General features: G+C 48.8%; 1 protein-coding gene across 6 annotated transcripts in view; it reads right to left on the minus strand.

The window, feature by feature from the left end:
- CACNA1A (calcium voltage-gated channel subunit alpha1 A) overlaps window positions 1-14,674 on the minus strand; it is a 304,210-nt gene that overhangs the window by 274,490 nt on the left and 15,046 nt on the right. For 3 of the 6 annotated variants that reach the window (XM_059696563.1, XM_059696564.1, XM_059696566.1), the window contains exon 1: window positions 12,295-12,543. In XM_059696563.1, the coding sequence (XP_059552546.1) occupies window positions 12,295-12,533 (239 nt within the window). In that variant the 5' untranslated portion in view covers window positions 12,534-12,543. Of the gene's footprint in view, window positions 1-12,294; window positions 12,618-14,674 lie in introns of those variants that run through there. The other 3 variants (XM_059696565.1, XM_059696569.1, XM_059696571.1) reach the window with 3 other exon arrangements.

Here is a 14,674-nt window from a genome sequence, read left to right on the forward strand (position 1 = left end):
TCCCTCACACTGATGTTTCTTTCTCTCTCTCTCTCTCTCTCTCTCTCTCTCTTTCTCTCTCTCTCTCTCTCTCCTTCTTTCCCTCCCTCCCTTCCATTCTCTCTGAAAAATCAATGGAAAAAATATCCTCAGGTGAGGATTAACAACAACAAAAAACCTCAGGTGGGTCCTGCAATATCTGTGTTTTAACAGGCTCTCCAAGGGGCAATGCTGTGTGCTAAAGGCTGTCGGGGAGTGTCCTGCAGGACAGCCAAAGCCACGTGGATACCTGTGCTGCTGTGTCGCTAACCTGCAGAGGTCAGCCAGAGGCCAGCCAGAGGCCAGCACACGGGCCTAATTCAGGACTGGAGATTTTGGACCCGGCTCTAAAGAAAATGGGGCAGCCCCTGGAAAGTGGCTGCACCGGTAGGAACCAACCGAGCGGGGGCTTCAGGCAATGTGAGGGCTCTCGTCAAGGCTGAGGGAGAAAATATGGGAGGAAGAGTCCCAGCCTCCAGGGCTGAGAAACCCAAGGAGCTCTCAGCTTGACCCCACGGGGTGAAGCCTCTTTTAAATAGGGATCCTCATGCTGAGGCAAGAGCTGCAGCACTCCAGAACGTTCCAGCAGGCCCACCAACGGGCCCAGGGCACAGGCTCCACACCAATTTGTAAAGAATCTCCCTCATGCGTGTCTGCTGAAAATCTCAGTGCATTTTGTGTTAGCCTTCCGATGCCTCCCGTGTTCAGGGGCTCACTTCTAGGGCCTGCATGGGTGGCTGGGACATTTAAATGACAGCTGTGAAAGAAGGCCCCAACCCTTCACTGGCCAGGGAGGAAAAGGCTTTGGAAACTAACTCAGTTGGCCTGGAATATCGTTTCTGAGCTGTGTGACCTTGGGAAAGTTTCTTAACCACTCTGGGCTCTATTTTCCTAATTTTAAAAAGGACAGAAGGATAATTAATGACATCCTAAACATTTTTTTTAAGTATGAGAGTGCCCATTACAATGATCAGCATGTGAACAGCATAACATGTGCTTAATAAATATTAATAACATAAAGAAATATGCCCTCTGATTCAAGGCTTAAGGCTTGACTTCACCATCTCTACACTCTACACGGAAAACACTGTGTAAAATATCTCCCTTAGTTCCCACTAACCTCTCACTATGATTTACAGCAGGAGTCAGCAAGTGACAGTCCTCAGGCCAGACATGGCTCACTACTTGCTTTCATAAAGTTTTACTTATAAAACTTTACATAGCCATGCCCATTCATTTACACATTTTCTATGGCTGCTTTCATGCTATGTAGGCAAAGTTGAGTTGTTACAATAGAGACCAAGTGACTCCCAGAACTGAAAACATTCGCTCTCTTGCCCCTTACAGAAGTCTGCACCCCAGATTCAGAGGTTAGGTTTTCATCTCTTAGCCAAAAATTCATGCTCATTTCATATCCAGCTTCCGTCCAACCTTTACTGACCACCTACCATGTGCTTAAGCCCTAGTGATACACAATCAACAAAATCAGGCCTGTGCTCTTTTGGAGATCACAGCCAGGGGCGTGGGTGGGAATTCATTCATCTTATTTAACTTAACACGTCTGTAACATTTATAATGTGCCAGGCACTGTTCGCAGCATTTTGCAAATGTGCAATCCTTGTAACAACCCTATGAGGCGAGTGCTATTCTGTTCCGCACTTTCAGATGTGGCGACTGAGGCTGCTCAGAGAGGTGGAGTCACTTCCCTGAGGACACACAGCAAGTAGCAGACCTACACTATAGATCCAGCCAACCTGGCTCCTGAGCCACCACGCTGCATGAGCTCCTATTCAGAATCCCTAACATGCAGATTGGAAAAACTACATGTAAATAATGCCCAGAGCAGCGGTTCTCAACCTGTGGGTCGCGACCCCTTTGGCGGTCGAACAACCCTTTCACAGGGGTCGCCTAAGACCATCCTGCATATCAGATATTTACATTCCGATTCATAACAGTAGCAACATTACAGTTATGAAGTAGCAACGAAAATGATTTTATGGTTGGGTCACAACATGAGGAACTGTATTTAAAGGGCCAGAAGGTTTAGAACCACTGGCCCAGAGGGTCCCCAGACTACAGAAGGGGAAAGGCTAGGTTGACTTTCCTCTAAGGCCCTTCTGTCTGAGCCCTGCCTCATCGATGCACTTTCCCAGACTCTCTGCACCAGGAACTTTTATAATTCCCGCCCCCAACACACCCGAAGGGGCTGTGGCATTTGCCCAGGGTCACCCAGCTCTAATGGATGGGCTGAGATCGGAAGGCAGCTACTTGTGCTGCCAAATCTGTCCTTGGTAGCACATGTGGGGTCGCCAGAACAGCTTAAAACAGGCCAGCACGGCCTTCCTGGATGGCTAGAGACCACATTTGCTTTGGAACGTGGCATTTCGGGGCTGAGTGTTTACCTGTACTGTTGCCCACCTGCTTGTGGCCCTGAGCTCATTGGGGGGTTATAAGACCTGCACCCTCCTCTCCCCAAAGGGGCTGCAACAAGTTGAAAATGTTAGAAGGAAAGAAATTATTTCATTTTACTTTATCCCAACATGGCCTCCTTTGAGCTGCTTCTAGCGGCCAGGAGAACCTTAATGTGTTGAAAGGACATGCTTTAGTGATGGTGGCAGAAAAAAAGACGGGAATCAGCAGTGGGCAAAATGGTGACTCTGGGGGGTGAGCAGCGGGGATGTTGATTCACAAACTGCTTGGGTTCCAAAGACTAATGTGGAGAATCTGATAGATCATAAGGAATGGGGGGGGGGCACCATCTCTGGGGGGCCCTCCCCAGGCCTTCCGTGGCTGGCCACAGCCAAGCTGCTAATGCAAAGGACAAGGGGGATCCCTGCACTGAAAACCAGCCACTGCACCGAAAAAGCAGCTCCCTGAGACCAGACCTATTCTATTTTAATATCAATTCTAGGCTAGAATTGTCCAACTGCCTCCCTTGAAAAAGGAAGGGGAAAAACCTGCTCTGAATCCCAGCAGGTCTTCTTTAAAGGTCAGACTTCAGTTTAACTGTGACGGCTCAACAACTTGCTGGCCTCTGTCTCTCTCAAATGTGTAAACTGAGGACTCCAGCTGCTTCACACCCTCCCTGGAACCATCGCACACTGTCGCCGAGGCTTCCTGCCCGCCTGTGCGGTCCCACATGCTCGCCCTTTAATAATGCATCGAATCTCGTCTTTTTAAGAACCTCAAAAAACTAAAAATGGAACTCCCATTTGACCCCGTGATCCCACTTCTAGGAATATATCCCAAGAAACCAGAAACACCCATCAGAAAGGATATATGCACCTCTATGTTCATAGCAGCACAATTCACCATAGCTAAGATTTGGAAACAGCCTAAGTGCCCATCAGCAGATGAATGGATTAGAAATCTGTGGTACATCTACACAATGGAATACTATGCTGCTCTAAAAAGGAAGGAACTCTTACCATTTGCAGCAGCATGGATGGAGCTGGAGAGCATTATGCTAAGTGAAATAAGCCAGTCAGAAAAAGATAAGTATCACATGCTCTCACTCATATGTGGAATATAATGAACAACATAAACCGATGAACAAAAACAGATGTAGAGACAGAGAAGCATCGATCAGATGCTCAAAACTCAGAGGAAAGGTAGGGGAGGGTGGGGTTAGGGGAAGAGATCAACCAAAGGACTGTATGCATGCATATGAGCATAAGCGATGGATGTGGACAACAGGGGGTGAGGGTGCAGGGCAGGATTGGGGGGATGAGGGGACATTGGGGGATAAGGACACATTTGTAATATCTTAATCAATAAAGGAGAAAAAATGTTAAATAAATAAATAAATAAATAAATAAATAAACCTTGCCCTAAAAAAAAAAAAAAAAAAAAAAAAAAAAGAACCCAAGAGGCAGGTGCTTCTGTTACTTCCACTTTACAGACAAGGAAACTGAGGCACAGAGTAGAGAAAAATGCCCCCCCCCCTTGCCCCCAACCTGAGTCAGCAAGAAGGAGCTGGGATTTGAACAGGCGACTGTCTGGCTCCCAGGCCAGAAATGCAACCACAACCCAGGCCAAAGCCGCGCGGGCCCCACACTTGACCTCAGGACCCACCTGGAACCACCCCTCCCCCGCAAAGTCCTTAAAACACTGACTCGCCCCAGTTCGCCTTTACAAGCCCCTTGTGCATGAACAAAGTCGCCATACATGTAATGACTGAGTGTTATACGATGAAAATCGGATTCTTACTTTGGGTCTGCCTTCCATTTCTCAGAACACTGTCCACGGGGAGCAGGAAGGACAGGAGATGGGAACCGGGAGGGGGAACGACAGCTTCCCGCCTCCACTCGGAAGCCACAGCGCCACCTAGCGGCTCGCTGCGGCCGCCGCGGCCAGAGCCAGGCACTGTTCTGGCACAGGGGTCCCCAAACTTCTGTAAAGGGCCTGAAAGTCAGAATGTTCAGCTTTGCAGGCCAGCCTCTTCTACAGACTCAACGCCGCCCTGTAGCACACATGTAGCCACAGACAACATACTGATATGCACACAAACCGACCAGGCGACACTCCAATAACGCTGCATGGACACTGAATGTTTACTAACTTCATAGAATTTTCACATATCGAGAAATATTATCCTTCTTTTGATTTTTCCCCCCAACCACTTAAACAAGTAAAACCCTTTCCTAGCCCATGGGCCACACCAAAACAGGTGTCTGACTGGTTTTGGCACCCTGACTATGGCTTGCTGGGCCCTGTTCGAGAAGCTGGGGACCTAGCAAAGAACAAACCAGACAAAAATGCCTGCCTTGGTGGAGAGGCTGCAGTCAACAAGATAAAAGCCAAATATATACATAGGAACTGGTCAACTGTGCTAATGAGAAAAACAAAGTAGGGCAGGGGGAACAGACATGTATAGGGGCTGCATTTTAACAGGGTGGTGAGGCCCTGGCTGGGTTGCTCAGTTGGTAGGAGCGTCAGCCCAAAAGAAAAAAAAAAAAGGTTGTGGGTTCGATCCTCAGTCAGGGCAAGTAAAGGAGGCAACCGATCCATGTTCCTCTCTCACATCGATGTTTCTCTGTCTCTCTCTCTCTTCTCTCTCTCCCTACCTCTCTCTCTAAAATCAACAAAAACATATCCTCAGGTGAGGATAAAAACAAGCACATAGGGCGGTGGAGAAAGGCTTGTTAAGGAAGTGCTCTTTAAGTAACGGTTGGAAGGAGGTGAGGAAGGAGCCATGTGGATATACAGGGGGAAACATTCCCACCAGAGGGGACAGCAAGTGCAAAGGTCCTGAGGCAGGCCACCCTGATGTGTCTGATGGACAGTGGGGAGGCTCATGCGGCTGGAGCAGAGTGAGCCGGGGGAGAGCAGGAACAGGGCCTTGAGGGCCTTGAGGAGGACGTTGGTTTGTCCCCTAGACCCATTTCCACAATCATTGAGATCCCACACAGGTTAATCGCCTCTCTTTGCGGTTCAGTGACATTCGTCGTTTTACTAACGGTCCCATATAATCCTAATTTTCTCACTGAAAACTATGGAGCTATCTTACTGGGCATTGAAAACTGAGGGAGTGAGAGCAGCAGAGAATAAATGGGAAAACTGATTGTCTAGAAGAATCCATTTCTCCTTCTTCCTCACCTTGCGTGCCCTCTCCTGGACGCTTAGGCCTCAGGGACCAGGACAGTTCAGGCCAGCCACCCCAGCCCCGGCTGGTGACCTGCAGGATGGCGGGCCTGGGCCTCCACAGCACAGAGATGGCTGGTTCTGGCCTGAAAGCCAAGGTCACGCCATTCCTGTCCTGGCTTGACCCTCAGGAGCCTCGGTAACACTGGGAACCTGTTTGCCTCTCTGCATAAAGAGCAAACTAACAGTGACAGTAACGACGACAATGCCGGCTCTGGCTGCTTCACAAGACCGCCATGTGCCACGTGAGCACAGAAACACTTTGGAAAAGCAAGATCTATTTATCACAATGGTGATGAGGGTTAAATGAGTTTATATAGAAAGGACTTGGATCCGTGCCCTGCAGATAGCAAATGCACCATCAATACTGGTTATTATTATCATTACAGCATAGTAAGTGTTATTCGTGGCACTCATTGCGGTTCGCTGAGCTATCCTCCCCCACCCCCTCATTCTCCCTCCCAGGTCCTCTATTCGCCGAGGAGAAGGAAGAGGATGGGGGTTAGAATGCGGCTGCTCAGACCACTGACCTCACCTGGGAGCCTGTTGAAAAGAAATTCAGAGTCCCAGGCCCCAGGTCAGACCAGCCAAATGGGAATCTGCATTTAAAAAGATCCCACAGGGGTTCCAAGTGTAGTGAAGTGTGAGAAGAAATAGCCTGGAAATTTCCTCCTTGGGGAGGCCCTCCCAGTCCCCCCCAGACCCTGTTCAGCCCCTTCTGAGCGCTTCTCCTGCTTATCATTTGTTTGTGTTGGTTTTTCCTGCTGGGTGGAGAGTGTGGTTCTGGAAAGAGCAGACACCATCCCCAAGGCCCCACATGAGATGGTGTCCTAACTATTGGTGAAAGAAAGAAGTAGGGGGAGAGGAGGGAGGGAAAGAAAGGGTGAGGAAGGGAGAATGTAAGAGGGAGAGAGGAAGGGAAGGAGAGAAAAGGGGAAGGGAAGGAGGGAGGGAGGGAAGGAAGGAAGGAAGGAAGGAAGGAAGGAAGGAAGGAAGGAAGGAAGGAAGGAAGGAAGGAAGGAAAGAAGGGAGGGAGGGAGGGAGGGAGGGAGGGAGGGAGGGAGGGAGGGAGGGAGGGAGGGGAAAGAAGGGGAGGGAAGGGGGAAAGAGATGAAGGGGAGAGGAAGCGATAAAGTGAGGAGTAAGGGGGAGGAGGAAAGAGGGAAAAGGAGAGTGGGAGGGGAGAGGGAGACAGGAAGGAAGGAGGGGATGGAAGGATGAAGGGGTACAGGGATGAGGTAGGGAGATAGTGTGGGTAAAGAGAAGGAAGGGAGGAGGAAAGAGGGAGAGGAGGAAGGAGGGGGAGAAGGAAAGCCTGTAGAGACAGCGCCTCCTCACTGCACTCGGGTTTAAGAAGCTCCAAAGTGAGTTAGGGGCACCCCAGGGAGTGCGTCTGTGGAAGTGTGGAACCAAATACTCAAACTTCCATTTCATTTATTGTTTCATCTAAAACGAAGAAAAGCATTGGCTTTCTTAATCCTTAATATATGGTTGACCCAAATCTGCTTAGCCAGTTGGCAGCGACCCTCACTCATTCTCCTTGGATATGTTCATTCAATAGATATTTACTGAGCACCTACTGGGTACCAGCCTGGTCTCAGGCACCAGGGACACGGCAGTGAGCAAGACAGATGAGCATGCCTGCCGGGAACATTCTAATGGGAGAAACAGACAAGAACAAGATAAACAACCATGGCAACCCATGGCGACGTACTGCAGTCTGCTCAGGCCTGTGTTAATGGGTTAATGGGTTGGGATATCGGCTGGCAAAGTGGAAGGTTTCTAGAAAGAACAAGGATTCAAGAAAATATAAATGGGAGCAGAAAGGGGCGGTGAGAAATGGCAAAGCCGGGACTCTGTCCTTTCCTGGCACCAGGACCCCATCAGTCACAGGAAGAAGTCAAAACGGTGGTGAGCTCTTGCAATCTCTATTAAAGGGCGGCCAAAAGCATGCGAAATTCTCAGGAAGACGTTGTGAGATGTGGAGTCCCCTTTGCTATGGTTACTTCACCTTCGTAGGCACTGTGCCTGGTGGGACTCCCACGATGGGCAAAGCCACGTGGTTAGCAGGATGCAAAGGTTTTCAAACAGACAATTCCGAATGGGGCATATTCTATAGGACAATGGATCTGGTTTCTTCCATGAATCAATGGGGTGGGGGAAAGGAGGCGGGGTCTAGACTAAATAAGTCTCAAGAGATAGAACAACGAAAAAAGTAAACACAGAATTACCAGACGATCCAGCAATTCCACTTGTGGGTATACAGCCAGAAGAGCTGAAAACAGGGTTTTAGGAGATATTTATACACTCATGTTCATGGCCGTCTTATTCACAGTGGCTGGAAGGTGGGAGCAACCCAAGTGTCCATTGACAGGCGACTGGATAAACAAAATGTGGCATCTCCATACAACGGAATATTATTCAGTCTTTAAAAGGAAGGAAATTCTGACACATGCTACAACATGGATGAACCAGAGGCTATTATCTTGAGTGAAATAGGCCAGTCTCAAACAGACAAATTTTATGTGATTCCACTTAAATGAGGTCCTACAGAAGTCAAATTCATAGAGACAGAACTTCGAATGGTGGGTGTCGGGGGCTGGGAGAGGGGTGGGGAGTTACTGTTTAATAGGAACTAGGTTTCAGTTTAAGAAGATAAAAAAGTTCTGGAGATGGATGGTGACAATGGGTGTACAACAATGTGACTACACTTAATGGCCACTGAACTAGACACTTTAAAAATAGTTATGATGGGCCCTGGCTGGTTTGGCTCAGTGGATAGAGCATTGGCCTGAGGACTGAATGGTCCTGGGTTTGATTCTGGTCAAGGGCACATACTTGGTTGCAGGCTCCTCCCCATCCTGGACCCTGGTAGGGGCACATGCAGGAGGCAACCAATCAGTGTGTTTCTCTCACATCGATATTTCTCTCTGTCTTTCCCTCTCTCTTCCCCCTCTCTAAAAATCAATGGAAAAATATCCTCAAGTGAGGATTAAATAATAATAATAATAATAATAATAATAAATAACAATAATAAATAAAAATAGTTAAGATGGTAAATTTTATGTAGTATTTCACCACAATAAAAAAAAGACATTTGACAACCAAATGCAATATACAGACCTTCTTGATTCAAAGAAATCAACTATAAAAACACAAGTAGGGAAATTTGAATGTGGACTGGAAATTAATATAAAATTATATTGTTAGTTTTGTAAGTGTGTTATTAGTAAGAAAATGCCCGTGTGCTTTAGATGTGTAACCTGAAGTTGGTAAAACCATATATGGTCTGGAATTTGCTTTAAAACAGCTCAGAAAACAAGAAAGAAGAAAATGGCTTAATGATGCTAATCTGGAGAAATCTTGATAATTATTAAATTGGGGTCATGGATATGTGGTGGTCACGGTGCTGTTCTCGCAACTGTTCATGTATTCGAACACTTTCAGAATAAAATGCTCTTACAAAACAAGTACTCAAAAAGTGAAGGCAAACTTCTAAAACACGAGGGCAAAAGTGTTCATATCATTGAATTCTAAAAATTAAAATCATTGTGCCCTAGCCGCTTCGGCTCAATGAAGCATCAGCCTGTGGACTGAAGGGTCCCGGGTTCGATTCCAGTCAAGGGCACATCCCCAGGTTGGGGGCCGATTCCCAGTAGGGGGCATGCAGAAGGCAGCCAATCAATGATTTTCTATCATCATTGATGTTTCTAGCTCTCTCTTCCTTTCACTTCCTCTCTGAAATCAATAAAAAATATATATACCTAAAAATATAAAAAATATTTTAAAATTTTAAAATCATTTTTAAAAATTGACTCACTAGTATTTCATCATCTTAACATTTTCATAGTGCATGTAATAAATACAGCAGAATATTTATAATTGATAAATAAATATATACATTATGGGTGTGCTGAAAATGTGTTTGTTTTACTGATAGGGGTAGGAGTTCAGAAATTTGAAGATCATGGCTATAGATTCTTCAAGTCTTTTCATGGTCCTGAAGAGCGACAGGAATAGGGAACTGAGGCAGAAGCTGGCCATTCAAGGAGGTTGTGGCAGAAATGGCATCTTAAACAGGGTCTCCTGATTCGGAATACCCTACAATGCTTCTCTTTTCTCCACGATAGGACTGACTTTCTTATTTTCCGAGTTATATGAAAGCATGTTCCTATTACCTTCTACTGTAGTAAATCTTTGGCCAAATGGTTAAGAGCTCAAGTTTTGGAGTCTGACAGCCCTTGGGTTCGAATCCCAGTTCTACCACTCTCTAGCAGCAAGTTCACAGGCACTCACCTCTCTGAGCCTCCATTTTCCACCTGCAGGTTGGGGACAATAACCACTGCATGGCAGAGTTATGAAAGGGCAACAAGACCATAAAGTTCTGGCCACAGTAGGTGCCCAATAAGCATTAGCTGTCATTACTATTATAAACTAGTGGCCTGGTGCACTGGTTTGTGCACATTGAAAGGAAATTAATTAGAAGGTGGCCAGCAGGGTGGGACTGGACGAGGCGGGCCAGACACGCCCTGGAGCCAACCTCCCACAGACCCTCCCTGGACAGCCGCACCTGGTGCCATGGCTCGATCCGGCAGGTGGGGTCCCTTGGTCTGACCTGCGGGGATCGGGCCGAAACCAACACTCTGACATCCCCTGAGGGGCCCCGGAGTGCAAGAGGGCACCCTGCAAAGGTGCTGTGGTACAGGGTATGGAACACAAACACAAGTGTGCAATAAACCAGATTTGAGGCTTACAGTGCCCCAGCAACAACATAACCCATGGCTGAAGGTGGAATTGCAGGGCCCCGGGAGGAACCAGGCTCCCTCTTCTCTGGTTCCAGGGTATGTCACCCGAGAACTGCTGCTGCCAAGTCACCGCAGCTCCACAGCTCCTGTGTTGAGTGTCTGCCCCCTGGTGGTCAGTGTGTGTCATACGGGAAAGTCTGGCCAGTAGAACGGTCGCTTAGCCTTTTATAGATATAGATATAGATTATACTTAATCATTATCCTTGGGCAACAGGGTGTGTTTTATTATCTCTTTAATTCACTGACCCTTTTTCCTTCCCTAAAAATCTCTTCTTAATGGGTCTTTGGAAATAATTCATTCTAATTTCTTAGAGAAGCCTCACTGTTTCTGAGGGAACTAATCAAATTTCTTTTTAAAAATAAAATGAAAGGAAAAAGGAGGAGAAGGGAAATAAACGGGGACTAAATAGAAGGGAGAAGAGAAAGAAGGTGAGTCCTGGAGAGCGGGTAATAGAAGAACGGTGTTTAGCATTGTACCTACAGATGTTAGGTGCACCCTAGTTATTTAGGAAGTGATGGATGGATAGATGGAAGGAAGGGTGGATGGGTTGATGGATGGACTGATGAATGGATGAATGGATGAATGGATAGGTGCCTAGATGGATGGGTGGAGAGGAGAAAGTCAAAAGGACCTCAGTGTCCTGTCACCACCATTCCCTTTCTACAGGATGCCGGAATGTGCCACCAGATGTCAGGCTAACCTCAGGAAACCACCTCAGAGGCCAAACTGGCACTACCTTTCTCACTCAACCTGAGATCTTAATGGCTCCCATAGATAATCCAGTCTTCCTTGCATCCTGTATTTACACAGCCCTCATCGGCACACGGCAAACCCCACTGGCATCCATACCCAGCTCCCCCTTCCAGCAGATGGAAAATAGAAGAAGCCTGATGGAGAGCCGTGTGGTGCCTGCCAGACTGGAGCAGCAGCGGGTGGGAGAGGGGCTTCAGGGTCCCAGGAGTGATAAGCCTCCATGTCAGGCTCAGCCCCAATCATCCTGAAATCAGTCTTCACATCCCACCTGATCTCTGCCGGAAGCCACACGGCTCTGAGCTTTTGCCAAAGAAACTCTTGAGAAAAAGAAAAAAGGAACCGGTGCCGGCTCTCCTTCCTCTGTAACCAGAACTGATCCTTCGCACAACCTGCCTTCGGCCCTCCGGCAGCCCAGAAAGAGCAATTTCCCAGAGACACTGAGCCCAGGGAGGCCATGGGCCAGGAGCACGTGAGAGGGACAGCTCAGAGCCCAACCCTTGTCTGCACAGCAGGTCCCAGGAGAAGATCCCCTTCGGGGGCAGAGAGAAAGGGGGGCCAGGACCAGGATCTCCAGAGTCACCCCAGTCTCACAGCCCCCTCTTTACCTTCGTCACAAACTTGTCTTTCTGCCACTGGTTGAGGAGAGCAATTCCTGTCTTCTCCCTCCCACCCTCCCCCCACCCCTCCCACGCCCCCAGAAAGTGGCATTTCTCAGCAGGTTCACGCCCATTGGAATTATCTGCCAACCCCTCCCAGGTCCCCAAGCAGGGTCCTCTGAGGATACCCTGCTTCACCTACCATTAACCCCTTTGCTGCGATACCATGAGATGCCCCGGGGTTTCCCAAGGGGTCTTAAGGCAGCTGATATTAATCAACAGACAGGGAAGGAATTTGAGGTGTCAGCAGCCAGCACAGCTTATGAAATGTGTTCCAGTCGCAAGCACCCGCCCGCCCCCTCCCCCCCAAATTTGTGAGAAATGAGCTGTGCCTGACCTCAAGAGACCCCTCGTATGGCCCCGCACCCCAGGTCCCTGCCCAGGGCTGGGGCTGGCCATCCACCCCGTGCATACTCACTCCCATTCCTTCCTCCTGGCCTGGGGGGTGCTTTGGATTTTGTGCGCCTGGTGGGCCAAGATGACATCCCGGTGGTCCACCAGGCCACCCCGCCGCTTCAGAGAGGGCCCCTCGCAGCTGCCGCTCATCCGGTGGGACCGTGGGACCTGCAAGGTGCCGGGTGGGCCCAGGGGGGCCGGATCTGGGGGCCCTGAGCCACCGTCCTGCAGGGCATCATAATGACCACGGGAGGAGAACATGGGGTCTGGGACTCAGGAAGGCTTCGACATCCATGGGCCTCGCTCAGAAACCTCGGGGTCTTCTGCTTCCAGCACAGGGTGAAACTAGAGAAGAGAGAGAGAGAGGGAGAGTGAAGGGGTGCAGAGAGAGTGAGCACAGGGACAGGCGAGGAGGCAGATCAAAGCACAGTGCAGGCGACCAGACAGCCTTTCCCGGGAAGTCAAAATACACCCCAGGCCCAGCCCACCGGGATTTAGTATTTCCTTGGCAACTCCGGGCAGGAAAGCCAGTTCTTAGGAGCTGCCTGGCAACAGATGCCATGAGCTGTGTCCCCGGACACACGTTCCACCTCGGAGGTGCCGGCCGCAGAGGGAGGGTCGCTGGCTATCTCAGCATCTCCGTGTTCCCCTCTGCAAAATGGGTCGGCAGGAGCCTGCTTGGTCGGGATCCTCGGGTCCCTGGGTCCTGGGAGCTCCAGAAAGCCACTTAGAAAACGGGAAGGGCGAGTTCAAGGTTCAGCTTTAAAATCCACGTGGGTGTGGCCACCTGTCAAGGGAGTCTGCTCTGGCCACCTCAGCTGGCTTTCTGGAAAGAGAACATGGACAAGTTCCCACCACGCATGAATGTGCCAGGTGGATACTCAACACCAGAGGAACTGACAGCCCCGAGAAGATCTGTGTGTCCATTCCACTCACTTATTCACTCAACGAACGCGGAGTGAGGCCACCATGCGCCCACCCCGTGTTGGGCAACTGGGAATGAGACAGACAAATGTCCCCCACATCATGGGATGGACATTCTCAGGGTGAGGAGGGCAATGAACAACACAGGAACGTTACGTAGAGATGAGGAATTGAAAAGTGCTCTGGAGAGAAATTGAACGGGGAAGGTGTATTTGTTGGCTGGGGCCGCTGTAACAAAGGGCCACAGACTGGGCAGCCTAAACAGACTTTTATTTCTTCATCCTTCTGGAGGCTACGGGTCCGAGATGAAGGTGTCAGCAGGGATGATTTCTCCTTGACCTGTAGCTGACCTTCCTCTCCCTGTGTCTTCATATCACCTTCCCTGTGCATGTCTGTGTCCTAATCTCCTCTTCTTCTAAGGACACCAGCCACACTGGATTAGGACCTCGTTTTACCTTCATTACTTCTCTAAAGATCCATCTCCAAATATAGTCGTAATTCTGGGGTGCTGGGTGTTAGAACCTCAACATCTGAATTTGGGGGAGACACAACTCAGCCCGGAACTGATAGAGGTGTTGGGTGGGCTGGTTACTGTATTAACTAGGGGGTCAGAGAGTGTCACTAAGGAAATGACATCTAAGCAGACATCCTAGGAGCGGATGCAGTGGCCATGTGGGTATCTAAGGGAAGAGTGTTCTAGGCAGCAGGAATCGCACGTGCAAAGGTCCTGAGGCAGGGCCACACATGACTCACTCAAGGAATAAGGAGGAGCCTGGGGTGTCTGTGGTTGATCAAGGAGGAGAGGAGAGGGGAGGAGAGGAGGGGGCTTGTGCAGGACCTGCTGGACCACGGGGAGGGCTTTTCTTGGTTCTTCTTGGAGTGAGACAGTCCATGGCTTTCGAAATGCACACCTCACCCAACAGCATATTTTTAATCCCAAAATGATTTTTCCCACCAGCATCAGCCCCTACCATTAGCCTCTCCATGTCTGTCCAAGAAAAGCAAACCCACTGGAAGGTCAGTATGAATGAAATAGCATTAGGTTAAACCTCAGACACAAATATTGCACAGTCACCTCAACACCCAGCAGTGTAAGGAGATGGGTGCAGAGAACAAGACCACCCCAGGTTGCAAAAAATAAAAAAATAAAAATGGGTGTGAGAAGACAGGCTTAGCAACCTTCTGTTTCCTCTCCCCCTGCTTGAAATATCCACAGATTCGATAACTCTCCCAGCCTCCCTGAAGCACACAATTTGATATAAGTTTCTTTCCAAATCATGTAACTAATGGAGTTTAATAGATCTATCCTTCCTGACACCCTGAAGCTTCGATTTTATCCCACGAAACCTTACTTGTAACTGCCTACAACCACGCATTTATAGTCTTTTGTGCTTTTTCCAAATGCGTTCCCCTCAGTTTGATAAAAAATCTGTTATTCCTTTTATAAGCACTTACACAGAGAAGGCATTTTGTTCCCC

This window comes from Myotis daubentonii, chromosome 5, assembly GCF_963259705.1.
Source record: "Myotis daubentonii chromosome 5, mMyoDau2.1, whole genome shotgun sequence".
Classification (NCBI taxonomy): domain Eukaryota; kingdom Metazoa; phylum Chordata; class Mammalia; order Chiroptera; family Vespertilionidae; genus Myotis; species Myotis daubentonii.